This window comes from Planococcus citri, chromosome 4 (genome assembly GCF_950023065.1).
Source record: "Planococcus citri chromosome 4, ihPlaCitr1.1, whole genome shotgun sequence".
Classification (NCBI taxonomy): Eukaryota; Metazoa; Arthropoda; class Insecta; order Hemiptera; family Pseudococcidae; genus Planococcus; species Planococcus citri.
Window position 1 is genome coordinate 35322925 of NC_088680.1, and position 17233 is coordinate 35340157.

General features: G+C 35.9%; 3 protein-coding genes across 3 annotated transcripts in view; all 3 read left to right on the top strand.

The window, feature by feature from the left end:
• The window catches only part of LOC135845406 (deoxyhypusine hydroxylase-like), a 152570-nt gene that overhangs the window by 126141 nt on the left and 9196 nt on the right, over positions 1-17233 (top strand). The gene's annotated exons all lie outside the window — the stretch shown is intronic.
• Positions 2007-5034, top strand: LOC135845405 (uncharacterized). The gene is made up of 2 exons (XM_065363918.1): positions 2007-2318; positions 2427-5034. The coding sequence occupies exon 2, from the start codon at positions 2467-2469 to the stop codon at positions 4729-4731; it is 2265 nt and encodes a 754-aa protein (XP_065219990.1). The 5' UTR covers positions 2007-2318; positions 2427-2466; the 3' UTR covers positions 4732-5034.
• On the top strand, positions 8057-11088 carry LOC135845408 (uncharacterized). Its single transcript, XM_065363933.1, has 2 exons — positions 8057-8418; positions 8530-11088. Exon 2 carries the CDS (start codon positions 8570-8572, stop codon positions 10772-10774), a length of 2205 nt encoding a protein of 734 aa, XP_065220005.1. The 5' UTR covers positions 8057-8418; positions 8530-8569; the 3' UTR covers positions 10775-11088.

Sequence of the window (17233 nt, forward strand, 5' to 3'; positions counted from 1 at the left end):
CGGGCTATTTGCTCTTCTTTTTCCACATCAGTGACTTATTGTTCAAATTCAAGAAATGTTCCAAGCTTGAATCAGAAAAATAAACTCCTCCTTCCTTACAGATTTTTTTTTACTTCTCAGCAAAACATGAAATTTTGAAAACTTCTTGCCTTGCTTCACTCGGGTTTGATTGCTTTTCTTTTTCAGGTTTGAATTTTTTCTTTTTTTTTTTTTTTTTTTTTTTTTGATTTGGGGTGTTGAATTATTATTTAAATTTTGAGATTTAGTAGCAAAATATAGGTAATTTATTACACAAAAAAAACATCATTTTCATACCTCTCAAAATACTTGATTGCTAAAGCTTTTGCCCTCGCTTCGCTCGGGCCCGTTAGCTTTTCTTTTTTCATTTTCAATTTTTCAAAAAAAAATTCACTTGAATTTCAAAATATTGAAGCAAAATAATATATCTACTAACTACTAAGTAACTCATCACACAAGATAACATAATTTTTTATATCTCCTCCTCCTCTTAAAAAATCTCAAGTGTTCAAAAACTGCCCCGTTAAAAGTCCTGCTAAAATTCCCTTGGCTAAAAACTTGAATGAAAATTTTGAACCTCCTACCTGGAAAAAATTTTTGACCCCCCCCTCCTCAAAAAATTCCACAAGTGATCGAAAAATGACCTGCTGAAAGTCCTACTAAAAGTCCTTTCTAAGTCCTTTTTTTCATTTTGGAATTTTGTTAGACACCCTGTTTTCCTAAAAAAAAAAATCAATCTTGTTCAGGGATGAAACGCCTTAAAATGAAACTCTGCCTGTAGGCTTTTGGCTATCTCGATTTTTATGGCTTGCTTTAGTCCAACATTTCGGTTTCCAATGGCATTCCCTTGTATTTTCTATTTAACAGCTTTCGGCTGTATTTCATTAAGCTTTTAGCTTTGAACTTTTAACTGATTCACCATCAACTTACGAAAAAAGGAAATTAAAAATTATACCAGGTACCTACTTAATACCTACATTGATTGCGTAAGTAGTAATAGTGGAAAACGTCCACTGCTAGGATTTAATTCTATTTTTTTTTTCATTTACATAATTAAATGGCATTAAAATGGAATTGAATGAAATTTTTTTCATTTTTTTGTTTCACTAAATTCAGAAAATTCAAACCTGCAATAAATCTTTTGAAACAACTAAAAAAAAATGAAATTTTTGGGTGGCTTTCGGTTTGGAAAAAATGAAGCTTGTAAACTTTTAGATTTTGGCTTTGTGCGAAACTCTGCCCTGCTTTCGGCTAGATTTTCATCCCTGATTTTGCTTTTTGCTTAAAATTTTCAAAGTTCTCGGTTTTTTGCATAAAATTTCAAGAAGTTTCATTTTTTCTGTATAATGTTGCCATAAATTGAAAAATGAAAATCTCACTTTTTCGAAAAAATTGCGAAAAGATGTACTGAATTTCTTATTCTCACAAATTACTAATTTTTACTTGAATAATCAAATTTTTGATTTTGAATTTAGTGAACGCATCGAGCTATCAAACGCAATCCATGGAAATGTAGCCCATTTCATGAACGAGAAAATAATTTTACGCAGTGTTGGCCGTCAACTAAACATTTGACATGTCAACTATTTTTGACATGCCAAACTTATATTTATTCATTATTCTATTCTTAATTTCTTATTCAAAAAAAAAAAGTAAAAAACATCAAATTCAAAAATTCGTCGGATTTATTAAAAAATTGAGTCGAGAAATCACGTAATCAAAAAAATGTTCAATTGTACCTACATTTTTTTCTTTTCATTAATTTATTTTTATATATGTATTGGACCATGGCCTGGTGCCTGGCTTGAGTTTTTTTAAAATGAATTTCGATTGGCCAATTCATTTGACATTCCATTTGAAGCGTCAATAAGTTTTTTGCACTTTCTGATTTTGCTGTCCGATGCAAACGGTTGGGGGGGGGGGGATTTTGCTACCCAGGACAAACGGCCTTGGCATTGCCCTGGCTGTAACACTACGCTCGCTGCGGGCCTGAATGGTACTACGTTCCTGATCTCTGGTCCAATCTTCTTTCGGTCTAATATCAATTACGCGAACTTGATTACGGCGTTATCGTAGGTAATTCGAACGCGATTATTTTTATTCCATATCCATATTCGATTGTTAACGCCGCAGTCTGCGTGATAAGGTATTACATAACCACAAAACATTGTTGATCTTCATCGATCAATTCGGATCGATGATCTCGCGTGAACTTTTGTTTGTTTGTCAATTCAGCTTTTTCTTGTTCATAACGTGTTATTCGGTGAGCTGCGTTGTTATCGGATGGAAACTGCGTCAGGGTATGCATTTTATGTGATGGAAGCTATCTAACAACTGCTTGGTTATAGTTCAAGTATTTATTATACGATTGAAGAAGTGCGAAAATGATTCGATGTTTTCGATTGCAGATTTTCAATTGTTTCGTGGTGACTTTGTTGTTGTCTGAAAATGGTGGAAGCAAACGAAAACGCTGCATATCCGGACGAGAATCCATTGGTTTTCTACTCAAACCCTGGCCAGCTGCAGGAGTTGGCTTGCATCGCTACAATAGCTTCCGTATGGTATCGTCAAATGGATACTAATCATGCTGACATTACCCCAGAAAAGCTAATAGATGTGGATTACTCAGAATTCGCTCGGCTGCCTTCAGTTCTCAAGCAAATGATCAAAGAACTTATCCCTGCGGTAGAAAGGTCTTTCAAGAGATGGCTCTACTTTCACCACCTTAATGTTTTTTCGTATCGCAATACAGATGCCCTTGTTTTCAATTTAATGGCGTTTATTTCGTGGCGTGCCGATGGAACAATTAGTTATGAGCAAACGGCTAAAAAAATGATCGAGTCCGATATGTTGAGTGACACTGAGAAATACAGAATCGCGTGTTTGTACTGTTTCGTCGACGATGTCAAAAAACTATGGCCGATGGAGACTGCTGCTGATCATCCGCTGATTCAGTATTGGAATTATCGTATGAGTGGAAAGCCGTGCGAGATTCCGCTGGATCCGGGTTGTAGCTGTATCGAAGCTTCGTTGTTGAAACACATAGACGCTGATACTCGGTCAGGGTTCGAGTATCTTTGGGGATTTTTAACCGACGAAGAACGAGTGACAACGGTTATACAAATAAGTAATCGCTATAGTTCCTACGGTCCTCAGGTATTCTTGACGGACGCGCTGTGTAAATTGAACGAACGTCAACTCGAGCATACAGTGAATAGGTGTGCTGACATTATTTTCCGCTCGATGGTACGCAATTGGAGAGATTTGTTGATTCAATTTTGGAGTCGCGTGAAGAAAATGGTCAGAAATGACCATTTCTACACAATAATCCGTGCTTTTGTGTGGTGGGATCTGAGATGTATTGAAGAGCGAGGAGGATCGGCTTTTCAAGGATACAATTTCGCTTTCGAGATGTGGATCAGTGCACCGAGTGCGCTGAAAAATTATATACTGGATAATCATTTGCGAGAAATATTGAACCTGTTGCTCGGTTTTCTCAAGAATGAGAGTCACCGTCTGCCTTTTCAAGACATCAGATTTTTGATCGAGTTGTTGTCGTCAACGAGTCAAGCCAATAGGGACAGATTTTGGAAAGAAAACTGGCGAGAAATCCTGCGTATATCCCCAAAGCGTACGCAACAGATCATGAAGTTGTGCCTTCGGAGTGATGATGAGATAGCCTTGTTTAAGACATCCCAATTAATCTCACAAATTGAAGAATACTGTTTAAAAATGGTGAACGGTGGGAATTTCAGTGATCTGAGCGATTTTCTTGAGTTATGTTTCGACGATCCGGTTGTGGTTTTCACTCACAGAGTGAGCGTCTTGAAATCGAAAGAACTGCTCGTGCATTTCATCAATAATTGTTGCTTTCCTCCGCTGGAAAAATGGAATACTTTTGAAGCATTTCTCAAGGAGACTTTTCCCGATACAAATGAATTAAACGAGTTCAAAAGAAACTTGATCTTCGGCGAAGAGTCGATGGCATATTTTCGGAGCTTGCAACATAGCTGGCATTTCAGAAGTCTCGCACTTTTTGTCGACCATGTTCTCTCCTCGATGCCAGAATTATTATCCTTGGCTAAAAACAGATTCTTGGAGTTGAGTCGTGATTTCTTAATTTTAGGCGAGTTGCGATACGTGAGTAGGATCGATGATTGGAATAATTTCATCAAATGGTGTGTGGATAATGATGATTCGGCTGTGGAGAATTTCAAGCTGTCGTTACCCGTTGAGCAGATTTTCAACGCTTCTTTTGAGAAATGTTCGGCGCTTGCAAAGAATTTTGGAAGAACGAACCTTTTTGATGGGATGGAATGGCTGAAGTGGGTTTTCCCTACGCAAAAAGCTTTACAAAATTTTAAACTTGGTAGACTTGGCGCTCACGAAGATATTCCGCAGATCAGATCGGTATTCGAATCGAACGATGTGGAACTGATCGATAATGTTTTGATGTGGTTTTTTAACGATGATAAAGTGCAAGTGGGAGAGTTCAAAGTTTCCTTGAATCGTGCCATGTTTCTAAAATTGAAACAAAGATCTACAACGAAAAGTTTGAATGTAACTTTGTATCGTTTGAGACAAGAAGAGTTTCCTGAAGCGTCTTCGTCCCGGGCGAAGTTGAGGAAACGAAAGAAGCGATACCAAACGGATAATTCGGAGGTTTCATCCTATCGTGCGAAATTGCGCAAGCGGAAAACCGCCTCTAAATAATGCCAATTTTTTCAAGAAAACGATTGAAAAATATGGCCGAATAATTTGATAATTTCGTTTCATTTTTTCGTTCTGCTCGCAAAAAGAGCTGATCTTTAATTGTTGAAATTATTGACACTTTATTTGTTTTGTTTTTCAAATTTTTTGACCAATTTTTTATGGCATCGATGTGTTGATGTTTTGATATTGTACGTGTCAGCGTCACACATGAGATTTTTCTGTTCTACGTATGTCGAATTTTTTTCTTAAGTTAATAATTATCACTTTATGTACTAACTAAATAAATTGTAATCGAATTGGGTACTTATCTACTTTCATTTATTTAAAACTCAAGTATTCAATTTATGATATTTTTGATCTTGTAAAGCCGATTTAGGTTGATCATGAGTTTACATTTTATATAGGTATACCTACCCGTCAGCTATTATTAATGAGTTGCCTAAAATATTTGAAGCAGGGAAATACAATGTCGGCTAAGTGCCAATCACGTTTTTTACGGGAGAGCGTAAACGAGTTCGCATAACAGGTACATCTTATAGAAAGCGCTATCTCTCGGTGTTCCATAGTACAACTTGGAGTCCAAGTTGTACTATGGAACACCAAGAGATAGCGCTTTCTATAAGATGTACCTGTTATGCGAACTCGTTTACGCTCTCCCGTAAAAAACGTGATTGGCACTTAGCCGACATTGTATTTCCCTGCTTCATTTGAGTATAACTTCAATAATATTATTTGTAATAGTTTTTTCAGCATAAAATTTCGAACATTGAGGAAAAAATTTGAAAGTATTGGGCGTACGTAATTCGATTTACGAGTAAATTTTATCATCTACCACCTCTACCTAATCGTATTGTGTAACTTCATCAATATTTTTACAAGCTCGGGTTAAAAACTCCAATTTTATAAACGACTGTTCTTGAAATGAAGATAATCAGTCAGTGAGCTGATAAGTTGTCGGTTGGGTATAGTTACACGCATGTTTGGATGATACAGGCATCCCAATTGATCCTTTTTATAAGGAACTTGTCTTTTTTTCAATCTTGGTCCTTAAAAGTCCTTTTTAGGTCTTTATTTTCAAGAGTTTCTCTTGACTTAGAAAATATATAATTGCGCCTATAAAAAAAAAAGAAAATTGCGTAAAAGTTGAAAAAAATTGCAGTAGAATAGCCATTGTTTTGCATTTTTAACGTAAGAACAATGGAATTTTTTTCTATTTTTCTTTTGGTTTTGTTTTTTACTATTTTACGTATGTTTTGTTTTTTGTACCATGAACCGTTGATTTTCCAAGGCCTCGTTTGCTTTTTTATCTAGTTAGAATTTTTTTTAGAAATCAAAATTGAAACATCGTTTTTATCCCTGTCGAAATACTAATTTTCGAGAGCTTTTGCCATCGCTTCGCTTGGACCACCCTTTGTTCTTTCTTTTGATTATGAATTTAAAAAACAAAATATTATCATTCGAGTTTTAAAATTTTGAAGCAAAATAATAAACTTCTTATAACTGTAACTCTTCACACGAAAAATCATCGTTTTTTATTGTTTTGTTTGCCTGCGTGTTCATTCTTCTTCAAAAATTTTGAGTTGGAAATTTCAAGGCAGAAAAAATCTATGTATTGGCATTTTTATGTTTCCTCTCCCCCCTCCCACCTGAAAAACTATTTCGGTACGACCCAGAGTTTTTGTTTCTAATTTCGGAGCGGTTGGTATCCTCTGTTTCAGTTTTTTTTTCATTTCATCAATTTTTTCTATTTTCATAATCCAATCGGAATTGATGTTTTAGTTGCTACTTGCTAGTTTCATAAAAATATTCCAAATGAAAACAATTTCCAAGTTTTTTTTTTCAATTTTGTATAGCAATAAAATAATTGTGTTGATATTGGCCCAAAACACCTGAAATCGATAATATTAAGGTCCTTTTTAGTCCTTTTTTTGGTGAAAAATGTTCCTTAAATTCCTTCTTTTTTTTTCTTCAAAATTCAATTGAGGCTTTTATCTCTTACTTACAATGTACTTACATGAAAAATTAGCATAATTTTTTTCCCAAATGTCGTTCAAATTTTTCATCAAATTTTTGTATATTTTTTGAAAATTTTGTTTTGTTGAAAAAAGTTTTTTATTCGCCCTATTTCTTACTTATATTAGGTAGTACCTCAATGGTGAAAATAAGATCAATAATTGAAATAATAAAATTATATTTTTGACATCCGCTTGCTTGAAAAAATTTTGGGATGTTTGAAATCATTGAAAAAGTGAAACATTGTAGAGGGAGAATTATGCCACTTTACAAAATTGAAAAGTACCCAGTACCCTCAGGGAGGTACTTATGGTAATCAACCAGTAAATAATCTCTCTGCACTTGTTTGGTCCCCTGGATGTAGGTAGGTTGGGGTGCTACCCTAAATACTAAGCTGAAGTGTGCTCTAGGATTGATGCAAAGGAATAAGACTACATAATATACCCTTACCCCCTATATTATTCTCCCCTAGATGGACACCAAGAAATTAGTATTATCATAGGACCTTGTAAATATGAGGACTCAGATATTTACATAAATAAGAAAGTCAATTTAACTTCAAACACGTATGTATTGTCATTAAACTTAAAATTATGAACAATATGTATTGGCATCCCTTGATAGTTGATTGAGGTCCATATTTTAACTCAATATCCTGCCATGGGTAACATGGCAGATTTATATGGGATTAGTACCATCTTGTAGCTCTCATCACGGGGAACAAGGGGCACTACCTACAAGCCCCTCTATCTATTCATGGGAAGAAACTACGGGCGTCTAAAGTCTAGAAAATGAGCAAAACCAAAAAATGAAAATTTGTCCAAATGAAAAATTTGACCTAGGGAACTTGTAGAACATTTTTTTAGATGAAAATTGCAATTTTTGGGATTAGCCTACCTTCATTTTTGAAGGATCCATGCAATTTCGAAGTTTTGAAACAGATCAATTTCTGAAAAATTTCAAGTTTATCTACTCAAATTGATCTGTTTCAAAACTTCAAAATTGCATGGATCCTTCAAAAATGAAGGTAGGCTAATCCCAAAAATTGCAATTTTCATCTAAAAAAATGTTCTACAAGTTCCCTAGGTCAAAGTTTTCATTTTGGCAAATTTTCATTTTTTGGTTTTGCTCATTTTCTAGACTTTAGACGCCCGTAGTTTCTTCCCATGAATAGATAGAGGGGCTTGTAGGCAGCGTGCTGTGTTCGCCTCGACGAGAGCTACAAAATGGCACTACTCCCGTATAAATCCCCCATGTCACCCATGGCAGGATATAAGGAGAAGAATAAATGTACAACTCTGTGATGGAGCCGGAGGCTATATCTAACCATTAGCTTGGTTACAATTTTGGGATTTTGCTACCCAGGGCAAACGGCCTTGGCATTGCCCTGGCTTACACTACGCTCGATGCGGGCCTGAATGGTACTACGTTCTTGATCTCTCGTCCAATATCGTAGGTAATTCGAACGCGATTATTTTTATTCTATATTCGATTGTTAACGCCGCAGTCTGCGTGATATTAAACACAAAACATTGTTGATTTTCAATTTTCATCGATCAATTTGGATCGATGATCTCGCGTGACCTTACTTGCTTGTTTGTCAATTCAGCCTTTTCTTGTTCATAACGTGTTATTCGGCGAGCTGCGTTGTCATCGGTTGGAAACTGCGTCGGGGTATGCATTTCATGTGATGGAGACTATCTAACAACTGCTTGGTTATATGTAGTTTAGTATTAATTATACGGTTGAACAAGTACAAAAATGATTTGATGTTTTCGATTGCAGATTTTGAATTGTTTCGTGGTGACTTTGTTGTTGTCTGAAAATGATGGAAGCAAACGAAAACGCTGCCTATCCAGACAAGAATCCATTGGTTTTCTACTCAAACCCAGGCCAGTTGCAGGAGTTGGCTTGCATCGCTACAATAGCTTCCGTATGGTATCGTAAGATGGAAACTAATCATGCTAAAAAGCTAATAGATGCAGATTGCTCAGACTTCGCTAAGCTGCCTACAGTTCTCGAGCAATTGACCAAAAAATTCATCTCGCAGATGCGGTATGATTTCAAGGAATGGTTCTACTTTCACCGCTGTAATGTTTTTTCGCATCGCAATAAAGATGGCCTCGTTTTCGATATAATGGGGTTTATTTCGTGGCGTGCCGATGGAAAAATTAGTTTTGAGCAAACGGCAAAAAAAATGATCAATTCCGATATGTTGAGTGACATTGAGAAATACAGAATCGCGTGTTTGTACTGTTTCGTCGACGATGTCAGAAAACTGTGGCCGATGGAGACTGTTGCTGATCATCCGCTGATTCAGTATTGGAAATATCGTATGAGTGGCGAGCAGTTCGCGTTTGAGGTGGATCCGGAGTGTAGCTGTATCGAAGCATCGTTGTTGAAACGCGAAGACGCTGATACTCAGTCAGCGTTCAAGTATCTTTGCGGATTTTTAACCGACGAAGAACGAGTGGCAATGGTTGTACAAATAAGTGAACGCTATAGTTTCTGCGATCCTCAGCTATTCTTGATGGACGCGTTGTGTACATTGAACGAACGTCAACTCGAGCATACGGTGACCACGAATGCTGAAATTATTTTCCGCTCAATGGTACGCAATTGGAAAGATTTGGTGATTCAATTTTGGAGTCGCGTGAAAAAAGTGGTCACAAATTACCATTTCTACTCAATCATCCGTAATTTTGTGTGGTTGGATCGTAGATATATCGAAATGCGGGGAGTATCGGCTTTCGAAGGATACAATTTAGCTTTCGAGATGTGGATCAGTGCACCGAATGCGCTGAAGAATTACATACTGGAAGAAGATTATCGTTTGCAAGAAATACTGAAACTGTTGTTCTGTTTCCTTAAGCATGAGAGGTACCTTCTGCCGTTTCAAGACATCAGATTTTTGATCGAGTTGTTGTCATCAACGAGTCAAGCGAATAGGTACAAATTTTGGATAGAAAAGTGGCGAGAAATCCTCCGTACAATAACCCCTAAGCGTACGCAACTGATAATTAAATTGTGCCTTCAGAGTGATGATGCGATCGCCTCTTTTAAAACGTCCCACTGGAGTAGTTTCTCACAAATTGAAGAACACTGCTTCAAAATGGTGGAAGAAGGACATTTCAGTGATCTGAGCGATTTTCTTGAGTTATGTTTCGACGATCCGGTTGTGGTTTTCAATCACAGAGTAAGCGTCTTGAAATCGAAAAAACTGCTCAAACATCTCCTCCTCGATTATGGCTATCTTCCACTAGAAAAATTGGATTCGTTGGAAACATTTCTGAGGGAGACTTTTCCCGATACAAATGAATTAAACGAGTTCAAAAAAAACTTGATCTTCGGCGAAGAGTCGATGGAATATTTTCGGAGCTTGATACAAAGCTGTCGTGTCGAAGTGTTCGGCCGTTTTGTCAGCCATGTCATGTCCTCGATGCCCGAGTATCCTTTGGCTAAAAGCAGATTCTTGGAGTTGAGTCGTAATTTCCTAATCTTGGGTGAGTTGGAATGCGATTGGAGGATTGATCATTGGAATAAGTTCATTAAATGGTGTCTGAATGACGATGATTCGGTTTTGGAGAACTTCAAGCTGTCGTTACCCGTTGAGCAGATTTTCAACGTCTATTTTGAGAAATGTGTAGCGAGTGAAAAGCAATCAGCAAATTGGAGAAATAATCTTCAAAATATGAAAATACTGGAATGGGTGTCCCCTACGCACGAAGCTTTACAGAATTTTAAACTTGGTAAGCTGAGCGTTTACGAAGATATCCCACGGATCAGATCGGTATTCGAATCGAACGATGAGGAACTGATTGATAATGTTTTGATGTGGTTTTTCAACAAGGATAAAGTGCAAGTGGGAGAGTTCAAAGCTTCTTTGAAACGTGCTAAGCTTCCAGAACTGAAACCTGAAATGAGTAGTTCGAATAGATCCCAAGAGGAAATTTCTGAAGCGTCTTCGTCCCCGGCGAAGTTGAGGAAATTAAAGCGATCTCAGTCGGATAGTTCTGATGTTTCTTCCTAGTTCCTATCGTGCAAAGTTGCGAAAGCGAGAAACCGTCTAATGCCAACTTTTTTCAATTAAACGAATAAAAAAAATTAATTGAAAAACTTGATAATTCGTTTCATTTATTTGTTTAGCTTGCAAAAAGAGCGATCTGTAATCGTTAAAATTATTCACCCATTATTTTTTATCTATTTTTTTTTTAATTTTTCGAACAATTTTTTATGGTATCTATTTTTATGATTCGAAGTTTTGATATTGTGTTTTTCACACATGTGGTTTTTACGTTCTGTGTATGCTGAAGATAATTTATGTTTGTGTGTTTTGATGTAAAGTTAACAATTGTAATAAATAAATTGTAATCGAATTGGGTACTTATCTGCTTCCATTTATTCAAAATTCAAGTATTCAATAATTTATGATGTTCTTGACCTTGGATAACCGAAGCGTGAGCTCACATTTTGTATGTATTATGCCTACCCGATAGCTATAATTGATGAGTTGCTTAAAATATTTGAGCAGGTTCAATAGTATTTGCAATAATTTTTCGAGCATAAAATTTCGGGCTCAATTGAGGAAAAAATTGGAAGGTATTGGGTCAAATAGATAAATACGTATTATACCTTTACTTACCAGGTACGTAACTTAATTTTTTTCAATGAATAGGAATAATTCTGGTGTGGTTAAAAAGTTCGTTCGTAAGTATGATTGTGTGTTTGTGTAGCAGGATGAGATGTATGTTGCTGCTATTTCAATGCATCTTCAACAACAGATAGTCAAACAGGGAATTCCACGTTTCTAAATGAATATTTTGAGTAATACATAGCAGAGGAGTGAAAAATTTATAAAAAAATCAAAAGTGCAACAAAAACCATCAAATTAAAAAAAAAAAACATCTTCTTTGATAAATATAGGTACAATTTTTCTCAAAAATTCACCGAAATTTCAAAGTTTATTAATAAATTACAAAACAACCAAAAATTGAAGTTTATTTTCGATTAAATTGAAAAATACTACATACGTACATACATACTTGCAATGTATATAATTTTCTTCCAATTTAAATTTTTTCGAAAACTTTCTTGTGAAAAATGTCATTTAGTCAATTTTTTTGTGTGTGGAAGGGGAGGGGGTTGAGTGGATTGTTGAAAAAAATAAGTAGTGAAAAAGTAGTGATTTTTTCAACAAAAAAAATCTGCTAGATACTTGTAACTATTTTCGTAATTTTTATATGCAAATGAGCAAATTTCGTTGAATAAAATTTTAAAAATCATTAGGTACCTACCTACGAACAATTATAAACGTACCTATCATGATATGATTTCAACCATTTTTAATAATTTTAAAATAATTGAATGAAAATAAATTTTGTTGAATGAAATCTTGAAAAACATTTTAGTTAGAACGATTAAAATCAAAAAATCGTTTTTAATGATTTTTGAAATTTGATTTAACAAAATAAGGCTGAAAAGCAGCCAACAATATTACGAGTTTGAAAGAAACCTATATAATCTTGAGCGATGAACTGTCCTAGAGCATGTAGCTATACCAGCTACATGCTCTAAGTGAACTGTTGACTTATTTTAGATTGACTATGCAGAATGATAGGAATTTCATTGTTGGGGTTGAACATTTTGTTTGCCATATTCTTTCTTCAGATGCTGATTTGACCTCAGCTAAAAGCAATAAGTTATTAATGTAGAGTGAGGTGGACGAGATTTTTATTTCGGGTGATTTTAAAATCGATTCAGTGTCAAATGGTTTGAAGTCGATTTTTTTCAAGTTTGACCAGGTTCCTCGAACAATTTTCTCCAATGGAGAAAGCAGTGCTGGACTTGAAGCGTTATAAATTGTGGTCATATTTTAGTATAGAGCAGATGAGATTGATATTCCAGATAAATGTCGAGATGTTCATCAATCAACTGATGTGCTGGCTTTCAAATGACGATAGATCACGAATAGTCGAATACCTATAGCAGTTTTCAAGATTTCTTTTTGCTGTGTATGGTTTCAAAAACGATAACATCGTCAGATAATTTAAACTTGTCCTTATTTTTTCGATTTTTTCGGATCTCTTTATGGATGGGGGTTGTTTTGAAAGTATCCAATTTTCTTGTTAATGCTCGACAGATTGAAATTTTGATAGGTATTTATTTAATTCTCGCTGACGAACGAATTCGTACAATGAATTATTGTAGATCGTCAATCGTTGTGTTAATTACTTGTACTTACTTGCAAAAAAATCGCGATGAAAACTTTATTGTTTTGAAAATTAATTTCGAGAGAATTAGGTATTTCTAATTCATTTATTGGTATGATTTAATCTTGATCAGAACCGAATTTTTCACTCAACCCTTCAGTTTTGCGTCTGTTATTTTAATTAGGTACCTTGGTCTTAAGTTTGTACTTACGTAGATACCTATTTGATTCGAGTCAAATGAATTTTTTTGCTCATTATGGTACTCGAACAAAATTCCTTAGTCGGGGGGCCCGCATAAGGATCACTTGCACCCCCCTGCCGATTCTCTGCGACAACTTTTTTCTTAAAGGGGAAGTCCTAAAGAACATTTCTAGCCCTTGTCCTCAAAAAAAAAAGTGGCCCTACTTACAAAATTGCGGCCATTTTGATTGACAGGTCAGCCGAAATCGCAGGTTTTGCGTTCCAACATAGGACTTTCACGGAATTTTTTAAACTGTACAAAGGTAGATCGAAAGAGCAGGCAAAAATTCATCACCTGTCAAAATTTCAAGTGCTAAAGTGCCTTTTTCGATTTTTGGTGAATTTTCAAAAATCAAATTTTGGCTAAAATGTGAGAAAAAAATCAAAATTTTACCAAATTGACCTAGAAATCTGAAATTTGGGATATATCCTATTTTCGACCTGCCAAATCGATTGGAAACTGTTTCAAACCGTTTTGAGCTGTTCTGGAGCCTCCAGCAGATTTTTGAAACTCGAAATTCTCACAGAATGTCATCAAATGGAGTTGGAAAGGCGAAATTCATTCTGCAAACTAATTTCAATACGCTATGAAGTCGACTGCAGGTAATTTTTAAGTCGTTTTCGAGCTTCCAGCGATTTTTTGAAAATTACTGGAGCCTCCAGCAGATTTTTGAAATTTGAAATACTCACAAAATGTCATCAAATGGAGTTGGAAAGGCGAAATTCATTCTGCAAACTAATTTCAATACGCTATGAAGTCGACTGCAGGTAATTTTTAAGTCGTTTTCGAGCTTCCAGCGATTTTTTGAAAATTACTGGAGCCTCCAGCAGATTTTTGAAATTTGAAATACTCACAAAATGTCATCAAATGGAGTTGGAAAGCCGAAATTCATTCTGCAAACTAATTTCAATACGCTAAGAAGTCGACTGCAAGTGATTTTCAAGTCGTTTTGGAGCTTCCAGGAAATGTTTGAAAATTACTGGAGCCTCCAGTAGATTTTTGAAGCTTGAAATTTCCCCAAAATTTCATCAAATGGGGTTAGCAAGCCGAAATTTACTCTGCAAACTAATTTCAATAAAATATAAAGTCGATTGCATGGTGGTTTCAAGTGGTTTTGAAACTTCCAGCTACTTTTTCGAAATTTTAATTCTCCCAAAAACGCGATGAAACTTTTCAAAAAGTCACTGGTGGCTCCAAAATTACTTGAACTTGCCTGAAGTCGTCTTCAGAAGGTGTCAAAATTGATGTGCAGAGTTAATTTCAGCTGTCTAACCCCATTTGATGAAATTTTGGGGAAATTTCAAGTTTCAAAAATCTGCTGGAGGCTCCAGAACTGCTCAAAACGGTTTGAAACAGTTTCCAATCGATTTGGCAGGTCGAAAATAGGATATATCCCAAATTTCAGATTTCTAGGTCAATTTGGTAAAATTTTGATTTTTTTCTCACATTTTGGCCAAAATTTGATTTTTGAAAATTCACCAAAAATCGAAAAAGGCACTTTAGCACTTGAAATTTTGACAGGTGATGAATTTTTGCCTGCTCTTTCGATCTACCTTTGTACAGTTTGAAAAATTCCGTGAAAGTCCTATGTTGGAACGCAAAACCTGCGATTTCGGCTGACCTGTCAATCAAAATGGCCGCCATTTTGTAAGTAGGGCCACTTTTTTTTTTGAGGACAAGGGCTAGAAATGTTCCTTATAGGACTTCCCCTTTAAGAAAAAATTTGTCCCGGAGAATCGGCAGGGGGGTGCAAGTGATCCTTATGCGGGCCTCCCGACTACCTCATTGTATCTATGCTTCAAAGTTGAATTTTTTCAATTCAAGTTGTTGGATATAATTATTATATATTTGTATGTGAATTTATTTTATCGTCACATCACTTGTTTCTGATCAAAATTAATAAGAGAGGTGTCATGTGATCAACACCAAGTTTTTGTTTTTTGATGGGGTATGACTTTGAGTTCAATTTTAGACATCATTTGCCTTGTCCTACTCCTACACTTGTCTGCAGAAAATAGGAACCACAAGCTTTCATGGCACAATCCAGAAGTGAAATAGAGGAATGCATTCGGGGCCTTGGTAATGCGATTATTCTGAATTTTGCTCTATTTTAAAATTTCGTCGATACCCGCTTTATCAATACCTCATGGTCATCACTATACATAATGGAATTTGAAAAAATAAAATAAAACCAAAAGAAATCCGCGAAAGGAATATGAAAGCAACCAAAAAAGGTGTGAGTTTTTATTTTGGATTTCGGTACCTTACCTACACTGATTAAGAGCTGTGTTGTCATCGGCTGAAAATTGCTTCGAAGTGTGCATTTCATGTGATGATGGTTTTCTATAACAACATCCGCTTGGTTATCATATCAATTATGTGTAAGGTAAAGTACCAGTTGTGGTTATACTTTTTTCAACATGCTCTGAGAAGCCCAAATTTCAATTTTTTTCAAATTTTTTTGATTTTGTTGTGTAGTGTAACTGTTGAACTACATAATACTTGGGAGGAAAAAAAAAATCAAGAATATTTCATTTCTTAGTAGAGAATCTTAAAAACTTCCAATTATCCGCTAACCGGGCCCCCTGGCCCGGTTGCGGACAAAGACTGCTCTAAATAGTACTAAATGAAATCAAAAATTCTCAAAAATATGCAGAGGTGGTTTTTTTATCTTATTACTATCCAAAAACTTCCGCAGTTATGAAAAATTACATATTTGACTCGCTTTTCTCCATCATTGAAATTTTCCTTCTAAAAAATTTTAAAATCTGCATTTTTATCATTTTGAAACTTCAATGCTTTTGTACATAGACTTCATGGGTGAATTTTCATGTTGTCATGAATGCAAGGAAATGATTAAATGTTACAGAAAAAGATACGAGCGATAATTTTTTTTTTTAGCCCATAGGAACGATTATCCACAACCGGGACCCCTATCCACAACTGGTACTTTACCTTATTAGTATACGGATACGGTTGAGGAAAATAATTCGATGTTTTCGATAGCAGATTTTCAATTGTTTTGTTTCGTGGCGAATTTGTTGTCTGAAAGTTATGGAGGCAAAACACAACAACGCTGACTATTTAGACGATAACACGTTGGTTTTCTACTCAAACCCTGGCCAGTTGCAGGAGTTGGCTTGCGTTGCTACAATACCTTTTGTATGGTATCACCAGATTAAAGCGAATCATTCCCTCATTACGCCCGAAAACCTACTAGATGTGGATTACTCAGACTTCGCTCAACTGCCTTCAGTTCTCGAGCAAATGACCAAAGAATTTATCCCGGTGGTGGAGAGTTCTTTCAAGGATTGGCTCGACTTTCACCGCCGTAATGTTTTTTTCGATCGTAAGAAAGCTGCCGCTGCAGCCATTCTCGATTTTATGAATTTTATTTCGTGGCATGCCGATGGAACGATTAGTTTCGAGCAAACGGCTAAAAAATTGATCAAGTCGGATTTGTTGAGTGACACTGAGAAATACAGAATCGCGTGTATTTACTGTTTCGTCGACGATGTCAGAAAATTGTGGCCGATAAGAACGACGACGATACTCAATCATCCGATGGTTATGTATTGGAATTCTCGTATGAGTGGAAAGCCGTGCAATATTCCGGTGGATCCGGGTTGTAGTTGTATCGAAGCTTCATTGTTGAGAAACGAAGACGATGAAACTCGGTCAGCGTTCGAGTATCTTTGGGAATTTTTGACCGACGACGAACGAGTACCAATAGTTGTACACATGTGTAATAAGAATAACCAATTTGACTTCAGTCATGCTCTGTATTTAAAGGACGCGTTGTGTAAATTCAACGAAAGTCAACTCGAACATGCGGTGATTTCGAGCGCCGAAAGTATTTTCAACTCGATGGTTCGCTACTCAACCGATGTTGTAATTCAGTTTTGGAATCGCGTCAAAAACATGGTCACTAAGAACCAGTTCTACAAAATACTGTGTGGTGTTTTGCGCCAAAATCGTAGAATTGATTATTCGGGTTCAGAAGAATACAATTTGACTTTGATTTTTGAGATGTGGATTA